This window comes from Saccopteryx bilineata, chromosome 2 (genome assembly GCF_036850765.1).
Source record: "Saccopteryx bilineata isolate mSacBil1 chromosome 2, mSacBil1_pri_phased_curated, whole genome shotgun sequence".
NCBI classification, from domain to species: domain Eukaryota; kingdom Metazoa; phylum Chordata; class Mammalia; order Chiroptera; family Emballonuridae; genus Saccopteryx; species Saccopteryx bilineata.
In genome coordinates, this window is record NC_089491.1 from 298026949 (window position 1) to 298045014 (window position 18066).

Below are 18066 nucleotides of genomic sequence, written 5' to 3' on the forward strand. Positions count from 1 at the left end.
ATGGTTCCAACAAGGGCCCTGGGATTGCATCGCACGAGCAGATAGACCACACTGGTCCTGGTCACGTGTTGACCCTGTATTTTAGATGTGGGGTGTGTCCCACCAGAATGACACAGATTCAGAGAGGGGTAGGAGAGCTTTGTTCCCAAAGAAAGGGGAACACATGCTGAGTGAGGAAAACTGCAGCCTTCCCCTCTGGGACCCCTACCCTGGAGAGGACAAATCCCACATTTCCTCTGTGAAATGAGCATCATCTCTTTTTACAGGCAGCTTCTCATTTCAATCAGGTGAGTGGCATATCCAAAGTGCTATTTTATAATCAAATCTCCCAAGAAAGAAGGGAGGTTCTGTGAAATAGCAACTGTTACCTTATGGTGCTGTGATCCACTCACTAATGGCTCCTCCAAAGATGACCACATCCTAACCCCCCGAAACCCATGAATAAAGGGACCCTGCAAATGTGATCACATTAAGGATCTTGAGGTGGAGAGACTGTCCTGGATTATCCAGGTGTGTCTGATGTAAACACAAGGGTCCTTACAGGATAGATGCAGGAAGAGTCAGATAACAGGGGATGTGATGACAGGAGCAGACGGACAGAGAAAGTGAGAGTTAAAGGTGCCCAGCTGCTGGCTTTGAGGAGGAAGAGGGCGAGCCCCGATCCACGGGGTGCAGCTGGACTCTGGAGGCTGGAAAAGGCCAGGAAATGCATTCTTCCCTGGAGCCTCCAGAAGGAATCAGTCTTGACCACACCTTGACTTCAGCTCAACACTTAAAAATGTCCAGCAGTGACCTGATTTCAGACTTTTGGCCTCCTGGACAGTAACAGACAAATTTGTGTGGTCGTAAGCCATCAAATTTGTAACAATTTGTTACAGCAGCTACAGGAAAGCAGCATACATGGCTATAGCGCAAGCGGCCGGTGCCCAGGGCGCCCGTGGACAGAAACAACCAACCATGTGTTCTGCTTCACGAAGGAACTTTCCCCAAAGCCGAGGCACCGGACAGTGACACTCTTGCTAGATTTTCCCTTTTGTTACAAAAATGTTACTGGATTCCATATTAAATATTCTTAATTTTTAACACTATTTTAAAATGTCCAGTAGTGAGTTGAGGAGACAGTCTGGTAAAAAGGGCATCTGAGAAACATGTCAGACTGTCAGTGCCTCCCTGAATACTCCGCTGGCATGGACCGGCACCGCTGGTGCCGAGCTAGTTCTGCGTCCATCGGTAGGAGCTATAGGAAGAGCTGCAATAGCAGTCACATAATTTAATCATATAAATTCCAGGATGTGTGCTTGTTAAGCCAGTAGCCACGGCCACCATCACAGCCGCCTGGCCCATGCAGGTTTGCATTAGATTCGGACAGATGGTAATGAAACAACAGAGCCAAGAACTGGTGGGCCATTAGCTTTAATCCTAGCTTGCACCGGCAGCCAAGTAAAAACACACACTGGGTTCCAAAACCACTCATTCAGTGCTCACAAAGTTACTGACTTATCCGAGTTTCCTAGAATCAAAGGTTTCTAGCTCACCAGCTTTATTCACCTCCGTTCCCCATCTCCTTCTCTCTGCACAAACTCTGCACAAACTGGCTTCTTCTTCAACACTCCACCATCTTGGTTGCTTCTTCTGGCCTCCTCCACGTGGCCTCTCTCTGCTCTCCTCTCTGCTCTCTTCTCTAATGCTAATCTCAGGAACTGAGAGAGCAAGCTCCCAGTCTGCCCCACTTTATAATGCAGAAATCAAAACCTTTAATCCAATATACAAAATAGGAAAGTCTCTAATACAAAGTCATTTATCTGAGGCATGATGGGATTGAACCACCACACATTAAAAAGGGTAGGAAAGGCTTAGTCCTAAAACCAAGCTCCAGGCTACAAGGATCCTGTCTGCCCACAGCCCACCCCAACACACATTAATATAATCATGCCCATTCCAAGTAAGAAGGGCAACTAATATCACTCGGGCAATGGGCTTCCACGTGGGCAGCGCCATCTTTAACAAAGTGAGCACAATATATTTTATCTGCCCAACAGTGCTCATCTAAGAAACCATACCTGCACTGCATTCCCAGGTGACTGCCTGGTTTGGCACAGACTTGGGGATCTCTCTGCAGGTATCATTTTATATCCTGAATATTTATCACATGGGGAGCAGCTATGTCACACATGTAATTTAGTTAGAAAATAAAGGGAACTTACTGAAATTTTAAAAATTATTTTGGTTTGATTTTAATTTCTATTAATTTTAAATTCTATAATATACTTTCCCCCCAGTTTTACTAAGATACAATTGACATGTAATATTGTGTTCATTTAACACAATAATATAAGGTGTACAACATAATGATTTGATTATACTTTTGAAGATCACCCTGCATAAATCTGAGGGGCCAATAAGATGGTGAACTTCAAATATTATGTGCTAATCTACCAATAAAGACCAAAATTATTTTTATTTGGTTAACTGTGTCTAAGCTATACCATTATTTACTTTATATTCTATTTAAAGGCACTTTAAATATTCCCATAAACCATGCAACTCTTTTTTTTAAATGAATTCCCAAAAGCTCCTAGTTAACATGAAAAAGTTTCACACCACCTTACGGAAAGGGTTTAAAGGCACTGTGATTCAAACTCCCCCCTGGATACTTCAGGAATACCCTCAGGTGAAACATAACCCAGGTGCCCTGTTAGACAAGAATTCCCCCTCCTTATTCCTCATGTCCCATGCACAGTGATTTGGCCTGAAATGCTTTGGGGAAATCCGATGCCCAAGGCATCTGGGTGACCACATGGCACAGAATAAAGAAGAGAGTCTTGAAATTCAGATTCCAAGGATAGATAAATGGACCATTTTGGAGCCATGGATAAATCGCTTATCCTGTACCTATGTATCAACTTCAACCACAAGGACCGTGGGTGGGAAGCTCCTATCCTGAAACTGTTCTAGAACTTGCAGAGGACCTGGTAGGCAGAAGCAGATTCAAGCAGAGCCATGTAAACGCCACTTAAAGGTAAGGACTGGTGGAGATGGAGAAACAGTAATCACAAAGGAAGGCCCCTGAGACATCGACATCTGCCCTCTGTCCTCTCTCATCAAAATGAAATTTTAGTCCCAAGAATTCAACCAGATGTGAGGGAATGAGTTGCTATTTAACCACAGCCTTCCAGAGTTTCCCGTGCAACACGCCAGCTCAGCTTTAAATAAAATGCCCATCCAGAGTCATTTGAATCAAGAGATGGATAAACTGCTTGGACAGGCTGGTAATCAGAGAGAAACGACACTTCCTTCTTTCTAAGCTATGAACACAAGCAAAGGGGAGAATGGAAAGGCTCTGACCTGCACAAGAAAATAACAAGTTCTTCTTTCACTGCAATCCAAAGGGGAAGGACTGAATTCTTCCCGCCTTGACAACAGGGCCACTTCGGGAGCAAAGAGCTCAGACTGAGTTTGCCAAATTAGATCAGGCAACAGGAGGGAAAACAAGTGTGTGTGTGAGTGTGTGTGTAAGTGTGATGAAAAGTCAGGGTGGAGACTGTCTGGTGGATCCAAATATCTACCAAGCACCTATCATTGCAAAACCCTGGATGCAGAATCCAGCGACCCACCTCCTGGGAAATGGTTGGTTCCCTTTTACAAAGCGTTCCTTTGACAGAAGTGAATGGACTTTTCAGAAGGAACACCAGCCTGCACCCAGGGAAACATAAAGCTCTCAGCCCCCTCATACGTCCAATGTGTACCCATCCCCACTGTCTGCCTCTTCTCCCCGCTGTCCCAGCAGGCTAAAGACACAGTTGGTTTATGGAGATTGCTCTTGCAGATTTGGAATTGTCATACACATAGATATTTTTGAGTTACAGAGCAGTCATCTGCTGCTTGCTCAAAAATCAACTTATACTTCAATATCAAGGATTTAAGGCAGACATAGAAAGCTCCTTCCACCAACAAGTGCTTCAAGAGCCGAAGAGTTATGTAAGAAGCAACCTGCGCACCTAAACATTCACATTTCTCAAGCTGCTTGAAGTAAAAACTTCAATCACAAAAATTTGGGAATTTTTTTAAAGGCAAAGATATAGATTATTTTTTCTCAACTGCATCAATTGAACATTACATCCCCAGCCTCTGCAGCAGAGATAACACTCGAAGAAATACTTGTGGGCGGGCGCCCAGCTTCCCTTGAGCCCCTGCGGTTCAGCATCAAGTGCTCAGAACTCAGTGGGAGCTACAGCAGCGAGTTCAACCTGGAGGTCACTGTCCTTCGTGAGGTCAGAGTCTCAGACAAGGACACATCAACCACCTCATCACGCAGCCTCCCGTCCTCCAGTCTGTCCACCGCCCTGAGTATCGCACCAGCACCCAGTGCAGTTCCGTGGTCCCGAGCATCGCCATGGTGACCATCATCATCTCCATGTGCATGCCAGTTTGTGGTGGCCATGGGCATGTACCGGGTTCGGATTGCCCACCTGCACTTCACCCAGGAGACCGAGGCTGCCAAGGGGGCCGAGACGGATGGGGACGACTCCGCGCTCACTGTCACAGTCAACCCCACGGAGGTGATCCTCACCCAGGGTACATTCAGATGGAGTGTCTCCCCTCCACTCAGCTCTACCTGTCTTGTGCCAGCCCCACCAGGCCTCCCTGCTCTGAGCTCCTCCAGCCCTCTCAACCTCGATGGACTGTTCTTTCCCACCAGCTGCACTCACTGAAGAAGACATTTTTGGGTGAACTGCTCTCACCCTAAAAGAGTAAACATAAATAAATAATAAAATTTAAACATGGTTTGTGTCATGTGTACCCAAGCTCAGCGTTTCCATCCCTGGGCTGGCCGGGTCCACCCTGTCGGTCAGCAGGGCTGTGTGCACAGCAGAAAGGGCAGGCTCTGGTTTCAGCCTCGTATCAACCCCACTGAGACCGGGAGAGAGCTTTACATAAGCTACTAAAATAAGCTTCCAGCTTAAAGCAAACAAATCCATGTCTAAATTCAGTGCACTGGAGGCAAGAGAGAGACTGAACTTAAGACAACTCCTCCCGGCTAATCACGAGATGCTTCTGGGGACAGCAGCGATGCTGTGGAAGGCTGCATCTTCTACTTCCTCCTTGAGGCCCCTCCTCCAGACACCTGTCTGTCCCCTTCCAGCTGCTCCAGGACTCCCTCGGGTGAGACCTGTTAGAGGAGCACAGTGCTGCCAGACCCTCCATCACTGCGGCAGATCGGCCCATCAAGGCACAGAGGGACAGTGGTGGTCACCCCCCAGGAAGGGTCACCATCCCATCAAACCCGGAAATCTAGATACTGAGCCAAAACGCTCTCCATGCCTTACAGACAGGCTTCCTCACTCACTGCATATCGTCTTCCTTGGGTCCTGATCACATGGCCGAGGGACGGCACCAGAGATAACCAGCATGTCAAACTCCTGGCTCATTCAGCAGCAGCTACGTGTTCAGCTCGACATCACTTATTTGAAAACTTTGGGGCCAGAGGATTTTCAGAATTCAGGCTTTTTTTTTTTTTTTAATTTTAGAAAGCTAACATAACATCCCAGCAGCATCTAAGGGAGCATCCAATGAGCTCATTAATACATTTTTTGTATCAAAACATGAATATTCATGCTAATCTTCTAGTTACGAAAAAATCCAGAGTTCTCAAGGGTGGAGGGCTTGGCACCATCTGGTTTACTTTCCTCCAGGCAACATGTAAACTCAATCACTCAGGGACAAGGACAAAGACCAGGCACATGCGGCAGCTGCCAAATCCCAGGAGACATTCCCTGACCCAGAAGGCCAGGGGGCAGACCAGCTGAGACAGGACCAGGCTGATCTGAAGGGTCTCCTCTAAGTTGAGCTTCCCTGGCCTCAGAACCCAGAGAGAAGAAATTTCAAAGAGCCCTCTGTATTCAGAGAATCAGTCCCCAGGACTCTGGCACCTGACTCCAAGAAGCACACAACATATATCCAGCTGTAGACCATAGTAGGACCCACACTGCGGCAGCAGTCTAGACGGTGCAGGGAAGATCACACTTCGATCTTACTGGCTTTGAGAAGCAGAAAGAACATTATACAGCTGCGGCCTTTCTCTCTGCCCCTTCAAATGCCAGCATCCCCAGGCTCCACCTCCCACCCTGCTCTCTTCTCACTCTGGGCATGCTCCCTGGCTAGTTGTGTCCACTCACATGGCCTTACATACCATCTTTATGCCCTTGACTCCCACATCTCTGTCATTGTCCTGCTCTCCTCTCCACTCCAACTTCCATCTGAAACTGCCTCTTGGGTGCCTCCAGCTAGTTGCCTCATGTGCTTTTTCCCTCTGTGCCACAGTGCACTAATACCTGTGTTCTTGCCCATATCTCCCTGCAATCGTGCACTTAGGTTGGTCACGTGACTGGTTCCGGCCAATGGAATGTGAACAGAACACACATCACTCCCTGCAGGAGTATTTAGTACCTTGAACCATCCCCATGTCTCTTCCCTTCTATGATGCCAGGACAAGGCAGTGGAGAATCAAAATGGAAATCTTCTGGGGCCTGGAGTCACTGCTTAGAAAAAGCCATTGTCATGCATTTTGTGACATGAAAAATTGTGAGATGTGAGATGAATTGTGAGATGAAAAAAGTTCTATGGGGGAAAATTACTGAGAGGTTTGAAAGGATCTGACACAGCAGCGAGGTTAAATACCCCATACCCCTGCCTTCTCCATCTGGTAAGTTCCTACTTATGGTGATTGGTACTCCAATTCAAATGCTACCTCCTCTGGGAAGTCCACCTTCCTTCCACAGGAAGGTCGCCCACTCCATCCTATGCCCTCGACAGTTAGTCATGCATCTGGCCAGCAATGACCTGAATCTCCCAACACATTTTTGTTTGCCTGTTTGGGTCCCGCATTAGCGTGTGCTTTTTCCATCCCTGCATTCTCAGTGCCTTGCAAGTTGCAAACAGTCAATGTGTCTGATTGACTGAAGCAAAAATCAGAGCCTTCTTGCTCATGTGACCAGCAAACCACAAGTCAGCATTTTCTCCCCGAGCCTTGGCATCCTTGGCATTGTGCTAGGTACTATGTTTGGTAACAGGCAAGATAAGACACTGTCACCAATCTCTAGAAGCATTTTTAATCTTTAGATCCTCTCCACCCCATTATCTCCCATCTTTATTAAAGGGCAGCCTCCACTTAAAAAGTACGTGGTCTTTTTAGGAACTATCAGAGAAGACATTTCTCAGAAAGCAAGATCAAAGACAGGCATCGTAGTGAGGAGACGAAGGCAGCATGAGGCTCTCTTGTGGCCTGTTAGCCTTGCTCAGCCAAGCCTGCCACCGTGTGGAGGTGACAGCCAAGCGATGCAGTCACATCATCACTGCTTCGCAAAGCTTCCCAAACCAAAGGCAGAAACCCGTCACTGGTCCGGGAAACAGACAGGGAACTGGCTAGAGCAACATGTACTGTGAGTACTTCCCTTTCTCCCAGTTCTCTCAAGGATGTGATGTAACTCTTAGTCCCAGCCTCAGGGAAATGGTAACCTTAAAGAAATGATGATCAATTAGGAATGCAGTGTTTTCACAGTGATTCCTACAACCTAGCATTTTACTTGCTGCATGTGTGGCTTTGTGTGGACAGTGAGATGAGCCACTTAACACACGTAATGTTGCTGCAGTTAGCTGGCAGTGCTGGCTGGCATCCCAGTGCTCAGATAAAAACACCCCCCACAAAAGGCCATGGCAAACCTGGTCACCCCTGCTTCGGGAGAGCACAGCCGGCCTCTAGCGCACACTCCTTGTAGGACTTTCAGAGCGGCATGTGGGACAACGTTAGACTGCAGTATACTGAAAGCTGGGATCTACAGACAGCAAGATAAGAACACGGGAGAAAACTGGAGGGGTAACTTAGAGTTTGGGAGAGTTGGAACAGTACATTCTGACATTAAGGGTCGCATGTCGTAGATAAGAGGTACATCAAAACACAGGGAATTATTCCTAGCTGGTATTTTTGCAGGTCAGATGTCATGAATAGAACAGTGATTGCACCCGCTACCCCCACCGTGCCCATCCAAGAAACCAAGTGCATGTATGGAAAACAAGAACTTGACCGGAAACAGCATTACTGACAACTTACCTTGTACGAAGATCCTATTCCAGTAGATTTTCCCAACTTGGTTGCCTCCTAGAAACACCAGGTTGGACAGGATCAGCATGGAGGTGGAACAAGAGGCCAGGGCAGCGTGGAACCGACGGCGAGCCCGCGGGGAGAGGAGCTGGACCTGGGGCAAGGGGGGGAGACAGAGAGGGATTAATGGCAGGCGCACTGGGCATGTGCCCTGGGCCCCAAGTTCTGAAGGGCCCCGCAAAACCCCAGCTTTACACATTTTTCTAATGACACCAAGTTTGGTTTCATATGTGCAATTTTAATGTTAATAGTATATAATATTTTTTTAATTTATTAAAATATATAGTTAACATGTATTTTTATTTTCCCTCTCTCTTTTTTTTAAGGAACTCAACATTTTCTTCTGTGCCCGGGGCCTCAACCGACCTTAATTCACCTCTGGGGGGAGAGGCAAGAGCACCTCATCACAAGGGCAGAAAAATAAGACTGAGGTATCATCCAGATCTCCTGGTCACGGTCACCAGCCCAGAATGCCTCCTCCAGAGCCGGGACTGTTATTCAGGTTAAAATTGTTGTTTAAACAGGTCTTGAAACTTCTATTCCTGCATCCTGCTCATTCTGGTTTAAGGAAAGAAGTGCCGCACCCCCAAGTTGCTTCCCCAAAGTGGGCTTCCTTCCCCTTGACGCGTGTAACATGAAGTTAGTGAAGATTTAGCTGGAATGCCTCTATACATTTTCTGCATGTAAATCTATAGACACAAGAACTGCTTGAACTGTTCTCCATGATAACAAGCACAACCCCATGTAACGAGGTCAAGGTCAGGGCGATCTTCTGGACCAGTTCACTTGACCCTGGGAAGCTAGCCCATAAGTCTGACCCACTACAAGGAGGAATCCCATGAACAGGGTGTAGGAGATCAGAACAAGTCGACTCCGTGCCCCGAATCAGAGCTCAGGGTATACATCCCACCAATACTGAGCTTGCAGCAGCACCAGAAAATGCCAGCTTATCAGCCCTGAAACATGCAAGGACCTGGAGGGATGTGTTTCCAGCACTGATGATAAAGAATCCTGCTCAACCATCTGAGATCTGCATTGCACCTTTTCCTCCCTTTTTAATATCTTCTCGAGGATTTCATAAAGTCAGCAAAGCCTTTATTCCTTAGCTCTGACCTTTCTGGTGGCCCTCGAGTGAGGTCTCAGTGCTGTGTCGGAGTGTGGGAGCCTCATGAGCACGTCTCAGGTCCGTTCTTGGGACTGTGTGTTTAGAATGAGAACCAGATACACTGTAACAGCCAGACACACAAGGCCCCAGGGTGTCCGACAAATACCTCAGCCTCATCCAAAGACATTGAAAAGAGAGAGGAAGCACAGGGTCCAGGGACAGTTCCTGAGTGTCTTCCTGAAACATGCACATCTCTGGGGTGGCCACCTGCATTCTGATTTCAGCTGTGCTCCAATGACAGCTAGAATTCTGAATGAGCCGGATTCCTGGCAGGCAAAGAGCACTAAGCTAGGGGTGACTTACTTCTTACTTACTTCTGGGAATCCTGCTGTGGATTACCTATGGCTATTGTGTAAACTTCAGTCAGTGTCCTCTGACAATCTGTAGAATATATTCCTGACACCTCCCCTTTTCTCTCCTGCCAGTCCCAGCACCTGTTCTGTGTGCTCAGACATGGCTGCTACCATGTATCTGCCCAGCCATGGCTCTCTCCCCCAGCACCTGTTCTGTGTGCTCAGACATGGCTGCTACCATGTATCTGCCCAGCCATGGCTCTCTCCCCCAGCACCTGTTCTGTGTGCTCAGACATGGCTGCTACCATGTATCTCCCCAGCCATGGCTCTCTCCCCCAGCACCTGTTCTGTGTGCTCAGACATGGCTGCTACCATGTATCTCCCCAGCCATGGCTCTCTCCCCCAGCACCTGTTCTGTGTGCTCAGACATGGCTGCTACCGTCTATCTCCCCAGCCATGGCTCTCTCCCCCAGCACCTTCTTGGAGCATGGCTTTCCTGCCACCACATGTGACAGTGTGGCCTTCTCAGGCATGTGCTGAGCAGTAGGCACTGACAGAGTTGTTTGCCTGGACATGATTGTTCTGGAAAGCTTTTCAGTGATGCTGACATGTTCCTGGTTAGAGGCCACCAGGCAAGATGACCTCTAGTCCCTACCTCTGCTCTAAGAGGCCACAAGAGGTGGGGATACTGTCAAACAATACCAGATGAAAGGTAATTACATAGTACAGAAACTGGCAATGAATGAGAAACAGGGACAAAGCCGGCTTGTAAGTCAGCGCTCTTCGCCTCTGAGAGCAGGAGACATTAATCTACCAGTTCCTGCCTTTTAGAGCAGTTAGCCATCACTGGGGAGGCCGGGTGAGAGGAAGCAGGGAGACGGTGGGAAAAATCCAGAATGATAAATCAAGAAAATACAAATTGGCATAAATGGGTCCAAATAACTCTCTCCAGGTAGAGGGACATGAATAACACACTTGATTTCTACGGGACCCAATGAGTCAGACAGTCTGCTACATCCTTCTGTTCTGACCCCATAGTCTCCCCAACCTTACATCCTGTTTGGGGAGCTCCAAAGCCCCATGTGGTCTTTCTCTTATTAAAGTCAATAACAGAGAGCACACACAGCTTGGTTAAGTACAAAGTGGTTCTCCTTTTATGGGAAATGAATACAATTATTAAATAATCAATAGAGAAACACTAGGAGAGGAAAACGTCCTTCTCGCTGGGTTGCTAGGCAGGGCTTCAGTGCCAGGTGACCTGGTACCGGGCAAGGACAAGTGCAAGTTCTAGTAGGAGGCAGAGTTGAGGGGCAAGGGCAGAGCGAGGGAGGAAGCGAGGAGAGTGAGCGCTGGAGCCACAGGGCTCCCCTCCACCCTGAGGCCCCAGTTTCTACGGATCTCCCCTTAATTCTCTGACTGCCCCAGTATCTCTCACAACTACAGGAGTCAGTAAATTCCTATTCCTGCTAAGGGGAAAAATGCCAAAATAATAGCAAATGTGAAGGAGCCTCTAGTCTCAGAGATAGGAAAGAAGACATCTAAAATCTGAAACGACTTACAACAATTCAAATTTTAGACAGAGTTAAGTTAAAAAAAAAAAAAAGCAAGAATGTTAAAGACATAGGCTGTTGGAATCGATGCACTAGGAAGACTCACAGAAGAAATCAGATGGTCATCGGCAGTTCACGATCATCCCCCGGGGCAGTGGCCGGGAGACGGAATAGATGACGATCAAGAAATCCAAAACCTAATTCTAACTAATAGCCCCATTCTCTGCACTGACAGAATTAGCCTTGCAAGGAGCAGTGCACTTGACAGAGCGTCGCTTCTCTTCACTGTGGGTCAGGGGACGAGCAGAAGGATGGACCACAAGGAAGGACAAAGGGGGTCTCTCCAGAGAGTCCACAGGAGGGCAGTCATTAACAGCAAAGGGGACGTTAAGTCTCGGCTGTGACCATCTCTCCTCTTCAGGATCCCTGGACATACTGTAGAAGGGAAGCGTGTTGACATCAGGGATGACTTTCTCTGTCTTGGGAACCGTCAGGCCTCAGCAATGGTTCACAAACACTCTAGAGCAGTGGTCGGCAAACTCATTAGTCAACAGAGCCAAATATCAACAGTACAGCGATTGACATTTCTTTTAAGAGCCAAATTTTTAAAACCTAACCATATAGGTAGGTACATTGTTATTAACTTAATTAGAGTACTCCTAAGCTGGCCTTTGCTAAACACTCAAGGGGCCAAAGAGCCGCATGTGGCTCGTGAGCCACGGTTTGCCGACCAAGGCTCTAGAGCAGGGGCAGTCAACCTTTTTATACCTACCGCCCACTTTTGTATCTCTGTTAGTAGTAAAATTTTCTAACTGCCCACCGGTTCCACAGTAATGGTGATTTATAAAGTAGGGAAGTAACTTTACTTTATAAAATTTATAAAGCAGAATTACTGCAAGTTAAAGCATACAATAATAATTACCAAGTAGTTTGGCAGAACAAATCTTTATAAAACAACTTACTATAATTAAATCTATCTTTTTATTTATACTTTGGTCGCTCTGCTACCGCCCACCATAAAAGCTAGTCGGGACCAGGTTGGCTACACTGCTCTAGAGCATCGATTTTCGATCTCTGTCCTCTCACGTCACACATAAACTAAATGCCAAAATTCTGTGGCACACCAAAATATACATATTTTGCCAATCTGACAAAATATAGGTATAATTTTGATTAATGTGCACACAAAAATAGTAATAATAATTACCTGCCCTTTTTGCTCCAAAGTGACTTTTTAGAAAATCAGGTGCCTATACTTGAGTATAAGGATTCCTGGTACCAAGAACTAACCAAGCAGATACATACAACCTTAGTATGAATGTGACCAATAAGATACAATGTTATTAAATGACCTATATATTTATGGTTCAAGTCAGATTCAAGATGGCTCACACTGGATGGCTATTGTGTTGGCTATAGTCATATTTATTTTTTTGGACAATCTAAGAAAAAAGAGGTCAGTGCCCCTGACTAGTCAGGAATTGCATGTTTTAAATTTTCTTGCAGCACACCGGTTGAAAATCACTGCTCTAGAGGAAAGTTCTATACCTTGGAGTCCCAGGAGGAAAAATGTCACATAAGCAAAGCTGGAAAGATACAGTCCCTTGGCTCAGCCAACTCCATCAATAAACACGACTTTCTGACTCTCCGGGGCCATAGGGCCAAAGTTCCCACTTTAAGCTCTTTGTTCCTTTACACTTGCTCTTTTGCAAGTCCTACAGCAATTACTGTCCTACTCCTGGGATCTTTCACATCTAGGGTGTGGGCTATCCATGTGCAGGCAGGGGCCAAGCCTTATAGGTTAATTATCCCTCCTCAGGGTTTAGATGCTTGAAAACACCCTTGGTAAGAGAACCCACATTGAAGAATTGTAAACGAAATGGGGAAACAGATCAGGGTACAGTGAAAAGCCATCAGGTATGAAAACAAAGATCACCAACTTGATGAGATAAGGCAATGACGGGTAAACAGAATCTGATTTTCATCAACACAAATATATCACGATAAAAAAGAGCTCTAGGCTGGTCATGGTGTCATGGTCTCTTTCCAGATAGATGAGTCTGGCAATTCAATGTCCCCACAGCAAAAAGCGGGAGAGGTACTGTCCCCCAGGGAATGTCGGGGAAAGTGATGGCCACTTTTGCTGGCCCAAGGACAACACAATTGCCAAGAGGTGACTGTGGCATTCGATGGGCAGGAGCCGGGGAGAATGAACACACTGCGACGTGTGTGTGAAGAACTGTCCTGCGCTTCTGGAGAGAGGGTGGTTCTCGTCCACACTCTTTATAAAGCTGACGTCCTCCTTGGCGCGTGGTGGCACAGAGCTTCCCTTCCTCCTCCATTAGGAACAGTGCCAAACTCTGTCCCTTCCCCCGGGGCCCAGTAAAATGCACCTCAGGGCAGAAAAGGGCTGATTACGGGCTCCTGTGCTAAGTCCCCCCAGCCCTCCCACTCCCCCGACATCAGTGTGAGGCAGGAGGAGCGCTGTGCCCCCACCCATACGCAGGCAAGATATGCCCCAGTCCCAACCCTCCTCGCCCCACACCCTGAAACCAGGGGAAGAGGAGGAACAGAAGGTAGAGCAGGTTAGAAAGCATCACTGTGCCCAGGGAGGGTGTCCAGTTTTCCAGCATGGACTGTGACCTATATGACAGATTGGGGCAGTTTCTCTCCATGTTAAGTCACCATAACCCCCTCTTCAGGCCCAGGGGCAAGTACTGGGCTCAGGCCTGGATACAGCCAGCCTCTCAGAACCTCCAGAAATGCAGAGGCAGCCCTCAAATTCCTCCATGTGAGCGCAGTCTCTGACCGGAGAACCAAGAGCTGGGGCGTGGGGATGTTATTATGACAGTTGAGCAGTGAATTTAAGCTTCGCTCTAAGGCACTGATTGTAAAAGTGAGGCATGTAACCCAAACAAAGTAAGCCTTAGGGCTGAACTAAATTTCTGCCAAACTAGTTTGAATTTCCTGCTGTGAGGCGTCCGTGGCTTGTGTCCAGGCCTCATGTGTGTTTATTCCTATCTCCATGGCAGCCATTCTATCTTTTCCAGTCAACATCCTGTCCCTAGAAATCATAGGACCAGCTGGGGCAAAGAAGCTGGGCCTGGGGGTGCGGTCCGCGGAATCTGGGTCAGGGCGGAAGGCAGATGGTGCGGTGGGCCGCCGGCCGCTGTGCTCGTGGGCCCCAACTTGTCCCTGGAAAAGGGGCAGGCCGAGCATCTGGGGGAGCAGATGGGCTGGAGAAATGGCTGCTGGAGATGGTGACAAAGGCTTGGCAAGTGGGACCTGACGCTATTTATTTTTAAGTGGAGAAGAAGCTAAAAACAGAAACTGGGTGGGTTTGAGCAGCTGGACACAGTTCTCTCAAATAATCACTGAAGTTTTTCATTTTCTAATAAAAAAGTCTAACCAGAGGGTAAGAGAGGAAATGGCGAGGGGGGAGACTGGGAAGATACCCCGCAGGCCGTAAAGATGGAACCAAAGGCAACAAAATGAGCAACTCTAGCTCTTGTGAAAGAGAAGGGCAGCCAGAGCGGAGCACTCAGGACTGGGGGACTCAGTTCCCAAGTCCTTCCAGGGCCCCGTCCCATCTCTGCACCCACCTGCCAGGGATCGTTTCTCCGACTCCTTCCTCCAGGCACCCGGGCCAATTCCATTTAACGTGTGCGTTTTACCTGTCACCCATCTCTCTCACGTTCCTACCAATACGCCAAATTTCTGAACAAGGATGTGGCTTATTCTTCAACCCGCAGCACCCAAGACCCGTGCACACTCTGTGTGCTCAATAATTATCTAACACCTCTCTTCTCTTTGCCCTAAATGAGTTACACAATCTCCTGGCTTCCTTAATGTTCCATCTTATCCTACATCCAAGCCAGATAAACACACAAAGGCAGTCGAAAGCAAGGCTTCTTGACTTCGTGTAAGTGTCCTCAGCTTCAAAAACACATCTGGTCAATGAAGTTAAATTGTCCAATCTCTGTTTGCTACTGAGATCTAAGCAATGCGTGCTCCTGAGAGAGAATCGAATGCCTACAGGGATGCAGGGAAAGCTAGTTTTACTTAAATGGACAAGTCACCTGCTCTACAGCTTAAATGTCCAGCTAAAAACAGCAGAGGCTCTACTGTGGCCAGGAAGCCACTGTCAGAAAAGAATATGGAGAGATGTAAAGATTTCCTACAGGCAAAGGTGTCAGACAAGGGTGCATGTTATCTCCTTATCTTAGTCTGTACACAGAACATATCATATGAAAGACTGGGCTAGACTCAGAGAAAGTAGGAGTGAAAGTTGGTGGAAAAAATATCAATAATTTAAGATATGCAGATGATACCATCTTACTAACAGAGAGTAGTACTTAGAACAGGAAAAGCAAATAGAAAATTGCAACGGACTGGAGCCCCAAAGTGAACCCGTGTATATGTGGATATTTACTATATATTAAAGGTGATCTTTCAATTCTCTGGGGAAAGTATGGACCATTGAACAAAACAATTTTAAAATGTAAAAAACATTCTTAGTTGCAGGCCATAGAAAAGCAATCAATAGACCTGACTTTGTTCATAGTTCACCAGCTCCGGCTCTGTTCTATTCTGGGTGTCTGCCCTAGAGGAACACTTACACATACACACAAGGAGGCATGAACAGGCATCTTCACGGCAGCTGCATTTGCAGAAGAAAAAAATTAGAAGCAACCTAAATTTTCAACAACAGAAGAGTAGCTGAACAAATTATGACATATCCGCATCATGTCCAGTTATGCAAATCTACATACATTAATACAGAAATGGTTTCAGAACATACCATGAGGAGTAAAAAAAGGACAAATTTTAGAATATATATACATTTCTTAAAACACACACATGCTCACACAGAGTAGTAAAGGTATGGAGAGCTATACTCCAACCTGGTAACAATGGTTACCTCTTATGGGAGGAAACTGAGCAAAATGTAGTTTGGGGGGATAGCTGTCTTAAAGGACTTCCATTTTCTCTGTACTTATTTTTCAAGAGCATATGGTCATGAATGATTTCATCAATTAAAAACATAAAATAATAGTAATAACAAAGGAAATCTAGAAATCTTTCCACTAAATGACCTTAGACCCTGGCCACCTCCCCTGAGTACAGAGTCAAGGCGAATGGGTGGAAAGATGGAAGCCAGATGACGATCATGCCCAAGCTATGGCTGCTCATGGTCCTGAGGTCTCCCTCTCCAGGCAGCATTGAGGTCCCTCGGGACTATTAAATAAGCCTAGCATGTGAGGGCTGAAGCCTCAGCTATATGCTGCTCAAAAATAAAAAACAACAGCTTAGGGCAAGGCCTGCTGTTTGGGCAAACTTGATATTTAAAAGTCTAAAACTAACAAACAGGTGAAGCATTGCAAAATGATTAACCAAGTGATAGCACAGAACACTCTTCTAGCAACAGTCAGTTAAATATGGTAGATGAGACATCTCCGCTGTCTTTCTAAACCCCATTAAAATGAAAGTAAACATTTGAAAATGGTAGAAATCCACAGACCACAGATAGGAGAGAAGTAAGGAGCAGGTGAGCAAAGCCAACCCATTTTTATAAGACAGGTGGAGGAATCAGCAGAGCTAAGATACCTGAATACCAGATGCTAAAGAAGAGTCATTCACACACCAGACTCGTGGGAGGCCTAACCATATATCCCAGATGGCAATGCAGAACATGTAGGAAAAAAATTAAGGAGGTTAGTTTAAAATCCAGGTAATGAGCTTATAGACCCTGCGCTCCCTCCTTCTCCAACCCTACGACAAAGATTTTCTTATACTAATTGCATCAGAGAGACTCTAACCTGAAGGGCAACAGCTACAGCAACATTTCAGAATACCAAAGACATTTATATTGAGCTTCCAGAGAGAAAAACAGAGTATTATACAAAGAATCAAGAATCAAGAATCAAATGGAATTACTTTTTACCCTAGAATTCAGTGCTCCAATAATAGATCAAATATGAGGATAGAATAAGGTCTAAAAAAATTTTACCACCATGGTCCTTTTTGAAGGAAGCTACTAAAGGATGTGCTCCACCATATCAATGGGAGGAAAAAAAAACAAGAAGAGCTGGGGCCCAAACACAGGGATTCAGCATAGGAGAGAGGAGAAGAGACATGCCAGGACAACAGTGGACCCAGAGAAAAATGACCAAGAAGGGAAAGGAGGATGGGAGGCCTTCAAAAGAGATTCTCTAAGAAAGGAAAAGAGCATATGGACTAACAGATATATCTGACCGCATGGATTTTTCAATTTTGTTGGAGAGATTGGAAAGAAGTGGTGATAGTAAACAAATCGAACAAAAAAGGCAAGGCAGCCCTGGCCAGTTGGCTCAGTGGTAGAGCGTCGGCCTGGTGTGCAGAAGTCCCGGGTTCGATTCCTGGCCAGGGCACACAGGAGAAGCGCCCATCTGCTTCTCCACCCTTCCCCCTCTCCTTCTTCTCTGTCTCTCTCTTCCCCTCCCACAGCCAAGGCTTCACTGGAGCAAAGTTGGCCCCAGGCGCTGAGGATGGCTCTATGGCCTCTGCCTCAGGTGCTAGAATGCCTCTGGTTGCAACAGAGCGACCCCCCGGAGGGGCAGAGCATCGCTCCCTGGTGGGCATGCCGGGTGGATCCTGGTCAGGCGCATGCGGGAGTCTGTCTGACTGCCTCCCTATTTCCAACTTCAGAAAAATACAAAAAAAAAAAAAAAAAAAGGCAAGGCAATCTTTAATCTGACGAAGACAAAACAGTTGACTAAGAAAGGAAAGGAAATGTGATTATAGTATATTAACAGGCTTGGTAGTGAGCCACACTTAACACAGTGATGATAACGTGAACACTGAGTGCTGATTTAACCAAAAATAGAGATTTTATTACATTAGGGGAGAAGTAGCAAGTAG

At 46.6% G+C, this 18066-nt stretch overlaps 1 protein-coding gene across 5 annotated transcripts in view; it reads right to left on the reverse strand.

Moving 5' to 3' along the window:
- HHAT (hedgehog acyltransferase) overlaps window positions 1–18066 on the reverse strand; it is a 300060-nt gene that overhangs the window by 39114 nt on the left and 242880 nt on the right. For all 5 annotated transcript variants that reach the window (XM_066261445.1, XM_066261444.1, XM_066261441.1 and 2 more), the window contains one exon: window positions 8108–8252. In XM_066261445.1, the coding sequence (XP_066117542.1) occupies window positions 8108–8252 (145 nt within the window). The remainder of the gene's footprint in view (window positions 1–8107; window positions 8253–18066) is intronic.